This window comes from Podarcis vaucheri (assembly GCF_965113315.1).
Source record: "Podarcis vaucheri genome assembly, chromosome: 6".
NCBI lineage: Eukaryota > Metazoa > Chordata > Lepidosauria > Squamata > Lacertidae > Podarcis > Podarcis vaucheri.
Genome location: NC_138764.1, coordinates 29,632,497 through 29,651,161, shown reverse-complemented (window position 1 = coordinate 29,651,161; position 18,665 = coordinate 29,632,497). Strand labels below are relative to the sequence as shown.

At 42.6% G+C, this 18,665-nt stretch overlaps 1 protein-coding gene across 50 annotated transcripts in view; it reads left to right on the top strand.

Moving 5' to 3' along the window:
• Nucleotides 1–18,665, top strand: part of LOC309535054 (uncharacterized protein) — a 68,577-nt gene that overhangs the window by 27,726 nt on the left and 22,186 nt on the right. For 25 of the 50 annotated variants that reach the window (XM_082227761.1, XM_082227760.1, XM_082227762.1 and 22 more), the window contains exons 29-49: nucleotides 63–107; nucleotides 892–966; nucleotides 1,490–1,528; nucleotides 2,032–2,070; nucleotides 3,042–3,080; nucleotides 3,437–3,475; nucleotides 3,716–3,751; nucleotides 4,542–4,580; nucleotides 4,821–4,856; nucleotides 5,630–5,665; nucleotides 5,906–5,944; nucleotides 8,408–8,455; nucleotides 9,114–9,152; nucleotides 9,648–9,692; nucleotides 11,721–11,753; nucleotides 12,313–12,354; nucleotides 12,486–12,527; nucleotides 13,716–13,784; nucleotides 14,612–14,647; nucleotides 15,927–15,968; nucleotides 17,098–17,136. In XM_082227761.1, coding sequence (XP_082083887.1) covers nucleotides 63–107; nucleotides 892–966; nucleotides 1,490–1,528; nucleotides 2,032–2,070; nucleotides 3,042–3,080; nucleotides 3,437–3,475; nucleotides 3,716–3,751; nucleotides 4,542–4,580; nucleotides 4,821–4,856; nucleotides 5,630–5,665; nucleotides 5,906–5,944; nucleotides 8,408–8,455; nucleotides 9,114–9,152; nucleotides 9,648–9,692; nucleotides 11,721–11,753; nucleotides 12,313–12,354; nucleotides 12,486–12,527; nucleotides 13,716–13,784; nucleotides 14,612–14,647; nucleotides 15,927–15,968; nucleotides 17,098–17,136 — 897 coding nt within the window. The remainder of the gene's footprint in view (nucleotides 1–62; nucleotides 108–891; nucleotides 967–1,489; nucleotides 1,529–2,031; nucleotides 2,071–3,041; nucleotides 3,081–3,436; nucleotides 3,476–3,715; nucleotides 3,752–4,541; nucleotides 4,581–4,820; nucleotides 4,857–5,629; nucleotides 5,666–5,905; nucleotides 5,945–8,407; nucleotides 8,456–9,113; nucleotides 9,153–9,647; nucleotides 9,693–11,720; nucleotides 11,754–12,312; nucleotides 12,355–12,485; nucleotides 12,528–13,715; nucleotides 13,785–14,611; nucleotides 14,648–15,926; nucleotides 15,969–17,097; nucleotides 17,137–18,665) is intronic. The other 25 variants (XM_082227777.1, XM_082227729.1, XM_082227774.1 and 22 more) reach the window with 25 other exon arrangements.

The following is an 18,665-nucleotide window of genomic DNA, read 5'->3' as shown; positions in this document are numbered from 1 at the left end:
CATTAAGCAACAGTTTAAATAAACCAGAGTGCCTTAAAAATGTATTATTTTTTCCCTTCCAGGATGGTTATACCGGTAAAATAACCAGCAGTAGCAACTGTCCACAGGTAAAAATTCTATGTCTTCTATGATCTTACACTAACAGGTGAAACCACAAGCAAGGTATCTGTGGATGGGAGTGTGCTATTGTTGTTGTTTAGTCATTTAGTCGTGTCCGACTCTTCGTGACTCCATGGACTAGAGCACGCCAGACTATAGCTACACCAAATGTCCACAGTTAAGCATTTTCAGTGTGAAAAGCAGGGAGTTTCTGCTCTCGAATGCCCCATTTCAAGAGTTACTCAGTCCCTTTTTCCTTAATATGGGACCTCTTCCTAACTATGTGACCCCAGGCAATCCCTGGCAGCTTTTGAAGACTTTTCTAAGCAAATAAAACATGCATAGGCAAACACAATTGCCCTCACTCCACATAGTTCACTTCCACTGAAAGCTTATCCAGTACAGTCGCACCTTGGTTTTCAAACAGCTTAGTTCTTGAATGTTTTGGCTCCCAAACGCCGTAAACCCGGAAGTGACTGTTCCAGTTTGTGAACTATTTTTGGAAGCCAAACATCTGATGGGGCTTCCACAGCTTCCAATTGGCTGCAGGAGCTTCCTGCAGCCAATCAGAAGCCCAGGTTTGGTTTCCAAATGTTTTGGAAGTTGAATGGACTTCCAGAACGGATTCCATTCGACTTCCAAGGTACGACTGTGCTGCCATCTGGCTCCATGCAGGAATTGTAGGAATGTGCGCTTTCAGAAGCTACTGTGTGTCATTTAGTGGGTCTAAGCAGGAATAGTTGCTAATGTAATATTTTGAATACTTCAAAGTAATGCGTGTTTTCTCCATAGCGCGGACAAAGTGGTTCATATAGTGGCAGCAGCAGCGGCAGCAGTGGCAGCAGCAGCAGCAGCCAATATGGACAGGTAAAAGCTTTCGATGTGTAATAAAACTGATGGATTTCCTAAAAAGTTTTATTCCGTTTCTGCTTCTAAATATAGAAAGTAACTTAGTGCAGAGTGGGACGCGGGTGGCGCTGTGGGTAAAACCTCAGCGCTTAGGACTTGCCGATCGCATGGTTGGTGGTTCGAATCCCCGCGGCGGGGTGTGCTCCCGTCGTTCAGTCCCAGCGCCTGCCAACCTAGCAGTTCGAAAGCACCCCCGGGTGCAAGTAGATAAATAGGGACCGCTTACTAGCGGAAGGTAAATGGCGTTCTGTGTGCTGTGCTGGCTCGCCAGATGCAGCTTGTCACGCTGGCCACGTGACCCGGAAGTGTCTGCGGACAGCGCTGGCTCCCGGCCTATAGAGTGAGATGAGCGCACAACCCTAGAGTCTGGCAAGACTGGCCCGTACGGGCAGGGGTACCTTTACCTTTAACTTAGTGCAGAGATTTTAAAGTGGCCACCAAATCTGTTTTGCAATTATTGCTATTATTATAATTTGTATAGGTTGGCTCATATGGCAGCAGCAACAGCCAATACGGACAGGTAAAAATGCCTTTTTCATATATAGCATATATAATATGTGCAATATATGGGAGTCATAGTATACAAGCAAGGCTTTTAAGCTCTCTGCCCTGCTTTCCAGGCTCTGGGATTCTCTCATGGGACTGTCCAAGTCTCCCTGAGATCTCGCAAGAGCATCCCAGAGCCTGATAAGTAAGGAAGAGAGTTCTTTCTGTACCAGGAAAGCACAGTGCAAAAAGAGCTTTTAAGCTTCTCACCTTCCATGCATTTAATCTGTGTGGTTTCAGCCAGCTGGCCTTCAACAGCGCAAGATTAAATTTAAACAAGTTAAATGTGTGTAAGACAAAATCGTACTGTATGCCAGATGCGAGGAGTCTTTTTCATCCTGAGGGCCGCAGTCACTTCTGGGCAGCCAACCGAGGGCCACATGCCAGCACACAGAGATCTAAAAAATAAAATAGAAAGTAGTTTGGTGCAGATATGTTAAAGTAATCCTTTGGTAGTAATAAATGTTTTCTCTGCAGAGTGGATCATACGGTGGTGGCAGCAACCAATTTGGACAGGTAAAACCACTTTTAATATACAGTTTATAGTTTATCTAATATATGTGCTAGTAATAGTATACTCTAGGTGTAGGGGACATTTTTCAGCCTCGGGGCCACATTCTCATCTGTGGAGCATTCTGAGGGCCACATGAGATCCCAGAGATATGGGAAGTAAAAGTAAAAATGAAATAGAAATGATGATGATGATGATGATGATGATGATATAATAAATAAATAATTTTAGTATTTATACTCAGTCCATCCTGCTGGGTTTTCCCAGCCATTCTGGGCAGCTTCCAGTACATATAAAAACATAATAAAGCATCAAACATTAAAACCTTCCTGATACAGGGCTGCCTTCAGGTGTATTCTAAAAATTGTGTATTTTGTTATCTCCTTGACATCTGATGGGAGGGTGTTCCACAGGGAGGGTGCCGCTACCGAGAAGGCCCTCTACCTGGTTTCCTGTAACTTCACTTCTCTCAGTGAGGTAACCACCAGAAGACCCTCAGAGGAGGACCTCAGTGTCCAGGCGGGGGGGGGGTGGGAGTGGAGATGCTCCTTTGGGCATACTGGACTGAGGCTGTTTAGGGCTTTAAAGGTCAGCACCAACACTTTGAATTGCGCTCGGAAATGTACTGGGAGCCAATGTAGATGTTTTAGGACTGGTGTTACAGTATATGGTCCTGGTGGTCACTCCCAGTCACCAGTCTAGCTGCCACATTCTGGATTAGTTGTAGTTTCCGGGTCACCTTCAAAGGTAGCCCCACGTAGAGCGTATTGCAGTGGTCCAAGCAGGAGATAACCAAATCATGCACCATGCACCTGTCAAACAGTCTGAGGGCAAGTGGGGTCTCAGTCAGCATACCAGATGGAGCTGGTAGACAGCTGTCCTGGCCACAGAATTGACCTGTTCCTCCATGGAACAGAAAGTAGCTTTGTGCAGATATATTAAATTAATCCTTCTGTAACAAATGTTTTCTGTGCAGAGTGGATCATACGGTGGTGGCAGCAATCAATACGGACAGGTAAAATTTAAACCAATACGGACAGGTAAAATTTAAAATAATAGAGAAAATAGTTTGGTGCGGAGCCAGTGTGGTGTAGTGGTTAAGAGCGGTAGTCTCGTAATCTGGGGAACCGGGTTCGCGTCTCCGCTCCTCCACATGCAGCTGCTGGGTGACCTTGGGCTAGTCACACTTCTTTGAAGTCTCTCAGCCCCACTCACCTCACAGAGTGTTTGTTGTGGGGGAGGAAGGGAAAGGAGAATGTTAGCCGCTTTGAGACTCCTGAAGGGGAGTGAAAGGCGGGATATCAAATCCAAACTCTTCTTCTTCTTCTTCTTCTTAAAGTAACCCTTCTGTAATAAATGTTTTCTCTGCAGAGTGGATCATACGGTGGCGGCAGCAACCAATACGGACAGGTAAAAGCACTTTTAATAGACATTTTATAGAGGATATAATATATATGCTAGTAATAGACAGTCTACTCTAGGTGTGGGGGAACATTTTCAGCCCGGGGTCCTTATTCTCATCTGGGAAGCCTTCTGAGGGCCACACGCCTACACACGCATAGAGAGGAAATAAAACTAAAAATAATATAGAAAGTATCTTTGTGCAGAAATATTAAAGTAATCCTTCTGTAATGAATGTTTTCTCTACAGGGTGGCTCATATGGCAGCGGCAACAAATTTGGACAGGTAAAAAGGCTTTTAATAGCATACCCTAGTTGTGGGGAACCTTTTTCAGTCTTGAGGGCCACATTCCTTTCTGGGCAGCCTTCTGAGGGCCACACGCCAGATGTCATGGATTTGTTGGACACAGAGGAATGGTGGGAGGAAGTAGCCGGGGAACCCCCAAGGGAAGAAGACTCAGAGCCCGGGGATTGGTGGTGTGATGACGAAGAGTGGTCAGAGGAGAAGAGGGAGAAGACTGAGGGGAGGAGGTTTGGAACATGAGGAGGTAACAGGATTTAGTGAGCAGGGAGAGGCTGTGGTAGAAGGAAGTTCAGAAGTAGGAGCGGAAGCAGGAGAGGAGGGAAGCCAAGAGGTAGAGATGAGTCCGGCTGGTGAAGAGGCATGGGTGTCTCCCTCTCCTGCTGCGACAAGCTCCTGTACCCCTGAACCAGAAGAGGCATGAAAAGGGCAGAGGAGAGGTTTGCTGCATGTAGGCACAGTCTCAGATTGCTTGGGGAAAGCCTTGGAGGGGATGGTACTTAGATGGCTATGGAGAGGCAGGGACCTTCAGTCTTGGCAGACCACTGGGAATGAGCTGCTCTGCTCATTAGGCCTGACACTCAACCGAGTCTGTGGAGGTTGTGCTTTAGCTAATAAAGAGTTAACGCCATCTTTGAACTATGTGGTATCGACTGGCAGGCTCTTGTGAAACCAGCAGACAGAGATACAAGAAATAAAATTTAAAATAATAGAGAAAATAGTTTGGTGCGGATATATTAAAGTAATCCTTCTGTAATAAATGTTTTCTCTGCAGAGTGGATCATACGGTGGTGGCAGCAACCAATACGGACAGGTAAAAGCGCTTTTAATAGACGGTTTATAGAGTATATAATATATATGCTAGTAATAGACAGTATACTCTAGACGTGGGGAAACGTTTTCAGCCCGGGGTCCACATTCTCATCTGGGAAGCCTTCTGAGGGCCACACGGCAACACACACAGAGAGAGGAAATAAAACTAAAAATAATATAGAAAGTATCTTTGTGCAGAAATATTAAAGTAATCCTTCTGTAATGAATGTTTTCTCTGCAGAGTGGCTCATATGGCAGCGGCAACAAATTTGGACAGGTAAAAAGACTTTTAATAAACAGCATACCCTAGTTGTGGGGAACCTTTTTCAGTCTTGAGGGCCACCTTCCCTTCTGGGCAACCTTCCGAGGGCCATATGCCAGATGTCATGGACTTGTTGGACACAGAGGAATGGTAGGAGGAACTAGCCGGGGAGCCCCCAAGGGACGAAGACTCAGAGCCTTTAATATGCAGGTTAAAGAGTATATATGTGCTAGTAATAGACAGTATACGCCAGGTGTGGGGAACCTTTTGCATCGTGAGGCCATAAAAAGTGGATTATTTAAAATGTTCCATCTATGCTAACTTTCGTCTTCTCCACTTTCTGTTAAACAATATTTATTTTAAGTCAAGGTGTCAGAAATCATTCATTTCTTTTCCCCACAAAAAGTCCGAGATTGTTATTATTGATAAATGCCAAGCATATTATTTCTTTTGACTTTACCTCCCTTAATTCCCACTACCATTACTCCATATTGAGTAAATTATTCTGTCCATGTCCATTTAAAAATCTCTCCACTGTGATCACATATTGGGCTAATATTCCCTATTTTTTTTCTTATTATATATCCTTTAGTTCATGCCCATTTCCATATGTTCAAATTCCACTCCCTGTTGTATTTCCATTTCTTGTTGTGTTTATGATAGTATCCTGATCTCCTCCTTTAGGACCTTCTATTTTTTATTTTTCCAGCCTTAGAAACAATATATAGAAAGTAGGCTTGTGCATATATATTAAAGTAATCCTTCTAAAATAAACGTTTTCTCTGCAGAGTGGCTCATATGGCAGCAGCAACCAATTTGGACAGGTAAAAACACTTGTAATATACCGTTTATAGAGTACATAATATACATGCTAGTAATAAACAGTATATACCAGGTGGGGGGGGGGAGCTTTTTCAGCCTGAGAACCGTATTTCCTTTTGAGCAGTCTTCTGAGGGCCACACGCCAGCACACACAAACATAGAAAATAAAATAAGAGTGAGATAGGAAGTAACTGTGCAGATATATTCAAGTAACCCTCTTGCAATAAATGTTTTCTGTACAGGGTGGGTCATACGGTGGCGGCAGCAGCCAATTTGGACAGGTAATTTATCTATCTATCTATCTATCTATCTATCTATCTATCTATCTATCTCTATCTATCTATCTATCTATCTATCTATCTATCTATCTATCTATATCTCCATAAGATGTTTATTTTTTTTTAACCTGCTTCTGAATATAGAAAGCACAGTCATACCTCGGGTTGAATGTGCTTCAGGTTGAACGCTTTCGGGTTGCGCTCCGCGGCAACCCGGAAGTAAAGGAGCGTGTTACTTCTGGGTTTCGCCGCTCGCGCATGCACAGACGCTCAAAATGGCGTCACACGCATGCGCGGAAGCGGCAAAACGCGACCTACGAAGACGCGCTGTCGCGTCTTACGTTCTATTCAGGATGCAAATGGGGCCGTTCGCATCCCGAGGTACCACTGTAGCTTAGATTGTGTACACAGCATAAATGTGGGGTGCTGTGTCACCCCATAGAAGACATCCATTCACTTTGAATGCTGGTTGGAGAACAGGACTCTGTGTCTGTCTGTGGTCTTTCATTGTGTGTGACTGTGTTTTATATCTGTCTACACACACACACACAGGTGGCGCTGTGGGTAAAACCTCAGCGCCTAGGACTTGCCGATCATATGGTCGGCGGTTCGAATCCCCGCGGCGGGGTGAGCTCCCGTCCTTCGGTCCCAGCTCCTGCCCACCTAGCAGTTCGAAAGCACCCGTAAGTGCAAGTAGATAAATAGGTACCGCTTTCTAGCGGAAAGGTAAACGGCGTTTCCGTGTGCTGCGCTGGTGCTGGCTCGCCAGAGCAGCTTTGTCACGCTGGCCACGTGACCCGGAAGGGTCTCCAGACAGCGCAGGCCCCCGGCCTCTTAAGTGAGATGAGCGCACAACCCTAGAGTCGGACATGACTGGCCTGTACGGGCAGGGGTACCTTTACCTTTACCTTTACACACACACACACACAGGGTTATAGTTCGCATCAAAGACTACTGTGGGTTCTTAGGCTGCGTACCCACCATACATGTAAAAAAAACCCCGCCTCAACCATTCTGGGACTTTCACAGACCCAGCTCCCTTAACAAACTACATTTCCAACGACTGTGGTGGTGAGAGTGAATGTGTGCTGTGTACAGACTCATAGGCTGTAGGTTTTAAAGGTGGGGTAGACAGAGAAACAAAGGTGGACCAATCAGCTCATCTAGTGCCCTAGCAGGTTGTGCGAAAGCAGAACTGTGCCCATGCCCTCCTCCTCTGCCCTATTCTCATTTGCTTGTTTTAATTTACTGATTTCCAGTTACAATTCAGCACATTACATAGCTCTGCAAGGGCAGAAATACAGTGGTGGGCTGGCGTCGTTCCTTCCCTGGTTTGGGGGGGGGGAGGCATGTCAGGGAACGAGGAAAGGTTTAGGATTATCGGAATCCATGACTGTAAGATGCATTTAAGGATGGTGACCCAGACCAAGTTATTTAGAGTAAGGTTGCCAGACGTCCCCGTTTCCCGGGGACAGTCCCTGGATTTACAAATCAGTCCCCGACAAAATCAATCTATTTAGTAGGAAATATTTAGGAAATAGTAGGAAATATTTACAGGGGTGCAGGTGGCGCTGTGGGTTAAACCACAGAGCCTAGGACTTGCCGATCAGAAGGTCGGTGGTTCAAATCCCCATGACGGGGTGAGCTCCCGTTGCTCAGTCCCAGCTCCTGCCAACCTAGCAGTTAGAAAGCACGTCAAAGTGCAAGTAGATAAATAGGTACCGCTCCGGCAGGAAGGTAAACGGCGTTTCCGTGCACTGCTCTGTTTCGCCAGAAGCAGCTTAGTCATGCTGGCCACATGACCCAGAAGCTGTACCCCGGCTCCCTCGGCCAATAAAGCGAGATGAGCACCGCAGCCCCAGAGTCGGTCACGACTGGACCCAATGGTCAGGGGTCCCTTTACCTTTACCTATAACCCACCTTAAGCATGAGAAAAGTCCACCAGAAATCTATGGGATGTAGCCAACTAAAGTAGGCCTGGTGAAATCATTGGACCTACCAGTAAATGAATCCTAATCTATTAATGTCAGTGGTTCTAATCTGGGTAGTATCCAACCATGGTCATAATCTGTTCAGTTGCCTTGAGGCTCAGTTCCTAGAACTCCTGAGCTTTTGTGCTCCGGACTGGAGCACGTGAAACGCAGACTGTGTGCTTTCTCCTGATCTGTTCTTGGCATGCTCCCTTTCTCCTCTGCCATTATGGCAGTTCTGACCTAACATCAATGAGGTTAGGGCTATGAAGATAACCATGGTTCTGGGCAGGGGACCTGGGGTGAGATCTTCCTCTCCAAGTGTAGATCTCTCTTTCTCTGTCCTCAGAGAGGGAGATCCACTCTGTCCTAGTGCTTCTTCCAGAGACCATATTATTGCAGGGCTGGTGCAGATGTATTAAACCAAGCTGGTATCTCAGCAGAAAAATCTGTTTTTTTAAAAAATAACAATAATAATAAACTGTATCCTCTGCAGGGTGGATCTTACGGCAGTAGCAGCAGCAGCAGTACCCAATATGGAAAGGTAAAAACACTTTATAAATACACATGGTATAGGGCTTGGTCGCTCAATCAGTCTAATCTTTTGTCAACCATCCATTACAGAGAGACCAAAATGTGAAATAATAACAAAGTTCAGCCTCTGTAGAACCAGTTAATAAATATCAAAACTGACAGGTTAGGAAATAGCAAACAAAGCAGGTCTAAGAGATATTACAACCTTCAGATATATTTTCCCCCGGTCGGTAATAAATTTATTGAACACCTCGATAAAGATACTCAAAAGGGTCTCTGAAGATCAAATGATTTTTTTCTTTCTTTAACGCTTTGTGTATATATATATATATATATATATATATATATATATATATATCCCTTGACACTTGAGATGTCTATTTTCAGAGGCCACCTTATTTAAGTTGTTTTACACACTGTTTTCAATACTGTGCTTTCATATTGATGTTTTTTTAATTGTTGTAAACATCCCTGGGGCCTTAGGGTGAAGGGTGGATAATTAATAATACCAATAACACTTGCTAATGCGCAAGGTATACACAGAGATCCAGAAAATAAAATGCAAATAAGTATCTCTGCTTATTTCTGCTCCCGAATAGAGGAAGTAGCTTTGTGCAGATAGGTTAAGCTAACCCTTTGTTAAATAAGATGTATTTTTTTCTGTACAGGGTGGATCATTTGGTGGTGGCAGCAGTCAGTCTGGACAGGTAAAACATTGTTTTAATATTATAGCATATGTGCAGATTATTCCATGGTATCGTCCACAGAGAGATGGGGATATCAAGCCTATACTTAGGCTGGATGCTGGAACTTGAGGTACACTTCTGCTTTGCCAAGGAAAAAGCCATGCTCAACCCTGAAGGGCAGGAAAAATATACACAAGTAGAAGATGCAAAGAAGTCATAAAAAACCAACAGATGCCCACAGTCTTCCAGTAAATACTGCCGGTGCCCCATCAGTTCAGGAACTGGGCTGGTGATGACCATCTACATGTACCCAAACATGGAGGGACGCACATCACACACACAACATGCAAGACATGGGACAGTGCCTCTCCCTCCATCTCCCCCAGTGACAGAGCCGGCAACAAACCTCTGGTGTTCCTTGGTGTGCAGCCTTCAGTTCCAGGCTCCTTAACCCATGATATTTATGCAGTTTTTCGCATGGTAAATAATTGGGTTCCTTATTTTACTTTTTGGCAGGGATCGCAGACTGGTGGACGTTACGGCAATGTCATTTGCGATCAGGTAAGATTAGCCCTTCTGTGTTGCACCTTACACTTGGCATGTGATGTGCTGATTATCCCCAGGAGATAACATTTCACTTGTTTCTGAAATGAAATCCTAAAGGGATACTCTCACCGTTCCCCCCCCCTCAAAGTTTTTTTTTTAAGCGCAGTCATATTGCTCAGTTACCGTATTTTTTGCACCATAACACTCACTTTTTTCCTCCTAAAAAGTAAGGGGAAATGTCTGTGCGTGTTATGGAGGGAATGCCTACGCGTGGCATGCCTACGGATTTTCCTCCTCTAAAAACTACGTGCGTGTTATGGTCGGGTGCGTGTTATAGAGCGAAAAATACGGTACCTTTTCTACTTTCCTGAACTCAACTCATTTAAAAAAATAAATAAATCATAAGCATGAATATTATTTTCTACTTCACATTCTTCAAACAGTCTTTTCGATATTATAAGGTGATACAACTGAAACTAGAATTTTTAAAAGCTGGTAGGACATTACATTTGTCTTGCAGTGCATTACATTTGCACAAAATGATTATACAAGATGAAATTAGTGCTTTTTTCCTGATTAATTCAGTGGGCTAAAGGAAAGGCAGGAGAAAATAAGACATTTGACTGGGGAAAGCCATTTTCTTTTTTTTCTTTTTTTTTATAGAATTTTTATTGGTTTTACAAAGTTTTTAAATAACAAACAAACACTTAAAGAGACAAACATACACGTATAGTTTCATAACATATTTTCATAAACCTCTTTTCTTGGACTTCCCCTTCCCCCCCTTTCTGCATCCCGATGTCCATAATTTTTAGCAACTCCCAATTGTTACTTCCAACCTCTGTTATCTTAGTCCTCTCTATGTTCTGACCTTATTTCACTGTATCCCTTTATTTCTAAAAACCACAACACTTTAACATTCATTAAGTTTATAATAGTCCTTAAGGTAGCTTTTAAATTTTCTCCATTCTTCTTCCACCGTCTCTTTTCGTTGGTCGCGGATTCTGCCTGTCATCTCAGCCAATGTCATATAGTCCATCACTTTCATCTGCCATTCTTCCAGAGTGGGTAGATCTTGTGTCTTCCAATACTTCGCGATGAGTATTCTTGCTGCTGTTGTGGCATACATAAAAAAAGTTCTATCCCCTTTTAACACCAATTGGCCAACAATGCCCAAGAGAAAGGCCTCTGGCTTTTTAGGAAAAGTACATTTAAGTACCTTTTTCATTTCATTATAGATCATTTCCCAGAAAGCCTTAATCTTCGGGCACGTCCACCAGAGGTGATAGAAGGTGCCTTCAGTCTCTCTACATTTCCAACATTTATTATCGGGCAAATGATAAATTTTTGCCAGCTTGACTGGAGTCATGTACCACCTGTAAACCATTTTCATAATATTTTCCTTTAAGGCATTACATGCCGTGAATTTGATACCAGTGTTCCATAACCATTCCCAGTCAGCTGACATGATATTGTGCCCAACATCCTGTGCACACTTGATCATAGCCGATTTGACTGTTTCGTCCTGTGTACTCCATTTCAGCAACAAGTTATACATTCTAGATAAAACCTTAGTATTGGGTTCTTGGGGAAAGCCATTTTCACAACTCTTTATGTTTCTAATATCTGTACTTCAACTTTTAAAACCCACATGGAATCTGATATAAAAATGGCTGTCTTCTTCTTTCTCTCACATTTTAACGAACAGCATCCCCTAGTGGCACATTTCAGATTGACAAACATTGCTAGGTCTGTTGATATTATACACTTTTATCACTTTTATACCTATATACGTTGGTGGTTTCCACCACAGAATCCTGTTTCATCAAAGTACTGACAGTTAACCACTAAAGCCTATTAAACTCTTAGATAACTACAGTTCCTTAAAGTTCCCTGGAGGAGGGGATGCTAAACCATTTCAGTTAGTACTACTGATGCATTCCTAGCTTTGGGCGAGGGACACCTTATATTTAGATATCACAAATTAGTCTCTTGGTTCTGTTTTTCAAAATATATAACAATTTACTATTTCCCCCTCTGCAGGGTGATGCCTCTACTTACGGAGGAAAAGCTGTGGTAAATATTTTTCATTTGTAATATTTTAAAATATCAGTTTAAGCGTTGCCTAAGTTAAATTAGGGGGCCACACATTATCCTTTGAATCGGAAGAATATGACTCTCAGATTTGAACCCTATAATCATCGCTCATGCTCAGGAACCTAAGACTTGACTAACAAATATTCTAGAGTAGGCAACTGTTACAGGCTGTTTCAAAATGCAGCCTGTGGAGGAAGTGATAATTCAAATCTTGATATGGCTGCACTACTAAATGAAATGAAATTTTCTATAGCCTTCCAGGTATGAGAGAAAGCTGGCTGGCTTTACTTATTATATCACAAGGCTGCTGCACAATTGCTCACTATTGCACAGTTGTGGCGCTAGCGATTTCCATTGATCTATTGCATTTAGACCATTGCACATTTCATATTGCCTCGGGGGCAGGGAATGTCAGGGACCTGAGGGCTGAGTTCAGCTTCCACTTTCATGGGTCACAAATCGAGTGGGCATCGTTTTAATTTTAAAAAATTAAAAAGCTTCCTGTTTTCATTCCATTCCATGCCACTTATCTCGACAGAGCTCAGCAAACTGTAGAGGCAAAAGGGACGTAGCAGCTCAAGTAAGTAGTCTTTGGTTTCCACATGTTGGATTTGCTCCAAATATGCTTCTGAAGAGCATATTTGTGTAAACAAAGCCACAGAGGGATTCATTCAGAATCTGCTAACTTGGGTTTATGTTTTCCCCTTACAGGAGGCATTCAAAGCTTTCGTCAGAAAGATCCAGGAAAAAAGAGTAAGCACTACCCATTACCATAATCTCAGTTTTAACTCTTAAAAGAGTCAGCAGGATTGGATTTTATTGGCAGCACTGGCTCATATGCTCTTAAACTTGTATAAATATATGTAGCTGTATCAACAGGATGCAGGATTCTTTGCCAGCTTTGAGGTCAAGAGAATAAATGCTTTCAAAAACTGTTTCAGGAAGTAGATAACTGCACACGGGTTCATGTACATTAGCAGAGAGTTTTAGTCATACATTCTTGACCCTTTGTGTTGGGTCGTGGTGTGAGTGTGGTATTTGTAAACTGCCTGGTTCCAGCTACCCATGGTATTCTCTGTGGTGTTGTGTACCTAGGCACCTTTCCTAATGTGACATTATAATAATTTTTATTTGACTTGTATATTTGTCACCTCTGTATAGTCCAAGCCTTGGTCTGATGCCATTACTATATCTCTTGCAGGAAAACATGAACTTCTTGGATGAAGTTCATGTTTTCCTGCAAGAGATATAGTAATGGCATCAGACCAGGGCAGTTTTAACTGGTCCTTGCTAGTTTTACCAAATGATAATAAAGCAGAACTTTCAGCCAAATAGAAAAGAAAAAAACAGTTATTCCATAATTTTATATTACCCCCCCCTCTCTCTCTCTCTCTCTCTCTCTCTCTCGTCTTTGATGTTGTATGTTTCATTTTTAATATGCAAATGTGCACATTTGTACGATATGCTCTTCCTGAGAACATGTGCTCTGTAAGCAGAAAGACCTCACTAATAGATGGCGCCAACTTTATTATGAAGCCTGAACTCTCATGGGTGAATTGGCCTGTTTGTGTGGCAAAATATATCAGTCTTTTGAGCTAGGTTAAGCTGAGAAAGAGAAATGCGGTGAGCTTCTTAACTGCAGAGATTTGAACCCAGCTCTTTCACATCTAGTGGAGGGAAGTCAACCTTCCCACTGCTGTTGATCCTCCCTTATAATGCACTGCAGACAAGAGTGTTGAGTGTGTTTCAAGGTGTATGCTAGGTTTATACAGAGTAATGCAGAGGCCCTGCAGGCCCACCTAAAACAATATTTTGTAAAATGCAGGTGTTCCTCAGTGATATGGAAAGGTTCCCTGAACATAGGAATGTTGAAGAACACTGCTCTCAGCTATAAGCATAAATGTTATCTAAAACTAATCTTTTCTTTCCTTACTTCCCAAGGCACTTCCTGTAATCAGAAAGGCACGGAGTGTGCAAAGCGCTCTCACCAGAAAGACTCGGAGTGAAAAAGTAAGCGCTACTTGTATATATCCTAGAATTGTAGAGTTGGAAGGGATCACAAGAGTCCTCTAGTCCAACGCCCTGCAATGGAGGAATCTTTTGCCCAGCATTCTCTGCCAATCCAAATATTTTTAAAAAAAAAAAATAGTTGGAAGATATGCCCTTGTACTGATTTCTTTCTATGTTCTTCCCACGCAGCCTGAATGATAGTCATACCTCAGGTTGAAGTAGCTTCGGGATGAATATTTTTGGGTCGCGCTCCGCGGCGACCCGGAAGTAACTTCCGGGTTTCGCCGCATGCGCAGACGCTCAAAATGACGTTATGTGCATGCGCAGAAGCGGCGAAATACGACACGCAGTTGTGTCTTACGTTTACTTCAGGATGCGACAAGGCTCCAGAACGGATCCCATTTGTATCCAGAGGTACCACTGTACAGTCATAACGGAGCGCGTTACTTCCGGGTTTCGCCGCTTGCGCAGACGCTCAAAATGACATCACGCGCATGCACAGAACCCTCTAGATGTGAACAGGGTTCCGGAATGGATCCCGTTCGTATCTAGAGGTACCCCTGTACTGGAATAAAATGTTATATTGAGAGCAGAACTCCTAATCGGCTTTGTCCTCCAACACTCGTTCAGAGATGGGGAAGATCCAAGTAGAGCTTTTTCAAAATTTGATCCCTTGTTCTATCTCTGCAGTTCTTTCTGAGCTTCAGGTGGCCCACATCATATTTTGCAAAGTGGCTGACCAAACTCTTAGTATGGTACACAGTAGTTTGATTGAAGTTCGTTCAAATAAAAGCAAGACATTAAAACTTTCCCTTGTCTCTCTGCAGGCTCGCGCTCTGATCAGAGCAACTCGGAGTGAAAAAGTAAGAACTGCCTGACACCATTTTCTTCATTTTGACTCTTCAGCACCTGTTGTATTTGCTAGTGCCAAAATTAACTGTTTGTACTGTAGAAGTGTTAAAATAAAGTGCAGGAAATAGCTTTAACTTAGAAGCTAACACAACGCTTGCGCCTAGCAAGAGGCAGGAAGAAGCAAGACTCTCTCGCTGCAGACTGCTGGAGCGTTATAACATTTACAAATCAAGAAGGAACATGTGGCTGGTCTAACTAATGCATATCTCTGAACTTACCTTTTTACCTGATGTAACCATTCTCTGATAACACTCAGCTTTCTCCTGTGTTTTCATGCTGCCACCCGCAAAAGACATATTTCGGTTTATGTCTCAATTTTTGTGTTATATGTGTGTTACTGTACTCAGTGGAATAATCTCAATAAACAAATTACAAATAAAATAAAAGAAGAAGTGTTCTTTGGGCTGCATTAGGAGAGCTAAACGCAGCCCTACGGTGTAGTTAATGGCAGAAATGATTTGGGCCTTATTTCAGACAGGTCTTCGTCAAACAAAGCCTTATTGACTCAGCACTGCCTACTTAAAACCTACATGCATATAATTGTCCACTGAGCTGCTGTTTGCAGCAGAGTGGAGGGGAGCTTTCCCCCCAAACCAGACAGCTCTTAATGGCAAAGAAAAAGCACATGTGTCTAAATAAGCACATCAAATAAACCAGAAGATGTTTCCTGAAAACTTCTAGGATTATTTATACCTACTTTATACAATGTGTCTCTATATATCGGGGTAGTGAACCCCTTTCCATCAATGGTCCAGATTCAATTATGGCCAGCCCTTCATGGTCCACCTTTCACAGATGGGTGGAATCACCTATCTGTCAATCACCCAGCATCATATATCATCAGGTGCAAAGCAGCGCTGAACACAAGCCATGTTTGCAAAGGAACAATCTGGAGCCTGCTCTTGCCATTGAACAATTTGGACCCAAGGCTCCTGATTGTTCCTTTGCAAACATGGCTTGTGTTCAGCACCGTCAAAATTCGGCATCAAATGCAAGATGCATTGTCCATTCTCGAATGAATACAGTGTCTACTGAAAGGAGCACAACTTGCCTTTTCATTTCTTTTGTAACTTTGGTGCTGCCTTTCCACTGATTGGGCTCTCAGACTTCTATAGCTTTGAAAATCCAGTGAACAGGCAGATTTTCCTCCTTCGCCTCGTTTCGTTTATTTAAGCTGTTGCTCAGGCAAGCAAATAACTCTGCTTTCTGAAATTTCTGCCTTTGTTACAGAATGAAACCTCTAATCCACCAAGTATCAATACCTATGGCCAGGTAAGGACATCCACTCCCATCAAGTCTTCATTGAAACATACTAGCTAGGACTTGAAATTAGGCCATTGTACATCTCTTGTGCCTGCCCAGTCTGTGTGGTGTGGCGCTACATGCGAAGAGCTCACTAAGAGACAAATGAAGATACAATTGGGCACATGTGTGTTGCAGCTAGGAAATCGGCCATGCACACTTCCTCCCCTGAGGAAATTTTTTCATCTCACCTTAAACACGGTTGGCAAGCAAGTTGGGAACTATACTAGCTGCTGCTCAGGCAAGCTAGAACCTGCTTCAGAGGGATTAATAACCAGGGTTTGGAGCAGAGTAAACCGTGCCCGCCTATTTGTTATAGAGAAGGACCAGTTAGCAAAATCGACATCCTCTCAGACTGCAATATTAGGAGTTTTCAAGGACTTGCAAACAACTGGTGCATTTTTTAATGACTGTTTTTTCAGTGGGCAGCAGAACCACCCACCCACCACGTTGTATCATGCTTTTGAAATTCCTCTTCATTTCAAAAGTGATTTGCCTTCAACATGGTAGGCTCCTGTCCAAGAAACAGAACTCCCCTCAGAGAGTAAAAATGGTTTGCAGATCTAGGGGATGAAAGGAAGAAGCACGAACCAGGCAGCTAAAGTCCAAATGCCAACACTCAGCAGTTCACCTGAGACAGACTTGTTCCTCTTTCTCATCCTTCGGACAGTGAATTCCTATGAAAACAGATATGTCGTACCCCTGAGCAATTTTGGGTCCCAGAGGAAGTAGAAGCAGCCCCAATGTCGTTGCATTGTAGTGCTTTATGTAAGATGCTTTGAGGGTACTTCTCGATCAAAAGGTGGGATAGAAATTAAGTAAATAAATAATCTGGATGATTAGTCTCTGGGACCTGACTACAGTGGTCCTTTCAATTAATTTCCCCAGATATTACTAATTTAGCTTTCACTTTAGTACATACCCTACACAATCCTGTCAGACTTTCTTGACGTTTCTGTATTTCAGTCACATCAGACTGTTTGGTTATTATTGTATATCCTAATGGCCATAGACTAATTCTTTGTAAAGTTTTAAAATCTTTTGATAATTACATTACAGAAATAGATGGCGTTTATTTATTATTTTGCATCTTTCACAGGGCGAAAGCTTTTATAATAACGAAAACCATAATGTACAGGTAAGAATTTTCTCATTGTAAATCAATTTGATCAGATCCTTCAAACAACTCTGATCCAAGAGTAATTACCACTCACTTTCTATAGTTTTCTGGTGTTCATACAAAGACAGTGAAAGCAAGTAACTCTCCAGGGAGTATACACTCTCCTATTGAAAGTGGGGGGGGGGGAATCAAGGGTTCTTTATGCTCCTAATCAGGACGTGGCATAAATTTAGGAATTTTAATGAAATCATTAATCTCATGCAAAAGAAAACGAAAAGAAACTCAACAAAAAAATGTAAAATGATCTTCCAAAACACAATTTAGGCTTAAAAATAAAATAAAATCTGAACCCACAGGAAAAGATTTATGTAAGAAATATGAAGCACCAGAGTTTATTTGGAAATATACTCAGTGCATGTAGTCCAAATGAATATATTCTTCTCCAGGATTCCATTATGGAAAAAATGCAAATCTGGTTCTGAAAGGGAAAGCTAGTTACAGCAAATAAGCTGAAAAATGCAGCAATCTTAGAACATTTTAAAAGTGGTGGGCTGGCATAGTTTATTACTTAGTATAGGTAATTTATTGATAATAATATATATTGTCTTCAGTTCATTGCTTTGCATTTGAGTTGCAAATTTGGGCTCAGCCTGTGGCTGCAGGATGCAATATGGGCTATCTTTCTCCCTGTTCTTTCTGTCTTCACCCAATAATTTATGTTGCTTCATATTGCCTATACAGGCACAATGCTAGAAAGTTAAAAATAGAAATTTCTGGATTGTAGCATGAGCTCTTAAGTCGTACAAAGGTCCTCCAGGTGCATTTTTGGGTGTATATTGTTGGTCATATAGGATAGCACTTATGACATAATGAAAATCAGGAGGACACTGGTGGGGAAATCACATCTCTTTCAACAGCTGCTAGCGGGAAGATTGATTATGGCATAGGCTGCTTCCTGACATTCTAGCTTCCAGGGGGAAGAACCTTCACTGGTCAGCAGCAAATCCTAGGGTCTTCCACCTACATTGTACAGCAGCATGATAATCTTGTAAAGACAAATTATGGCGCTGTTGCTCAGATAGATAGATAGATAGATAGATAGATAGATAGATAGATAGATAGATAGATAGTCACATATCGCTATTGACAAAAAAAATCAAAGTGGTTTACAACAATTGTACATAAAACCATTCAATCAAAAACATATAAAATAAATATAAAAACAGAAATCAGCCATACATTGTGGAAAGATTTGTTCTTAATTTTCTACATAAGCCTGACAGGATAGAAACGTTTCCAGCAGGCATTTGAAAGTTGAAACCGAAGGCGCCTGCTAAATCTCTGCTAGTATAAAGGTAAAGGTAAAGGTACCCCTGCCCGAACGGGCCAGTCTTGACAGACTCTGGGGTTTGTGCGCCCATCTCACATCTATTGGCCGGGGGCCAGCGCTGTCCGGAGACACTTCCGGGTCATGTGGCCAGCGTGACAACGCTGCTCTGGCGAGCCAGAGCCGCACACGGAACGCCGTTTACCTTCCCGCTGGTAAG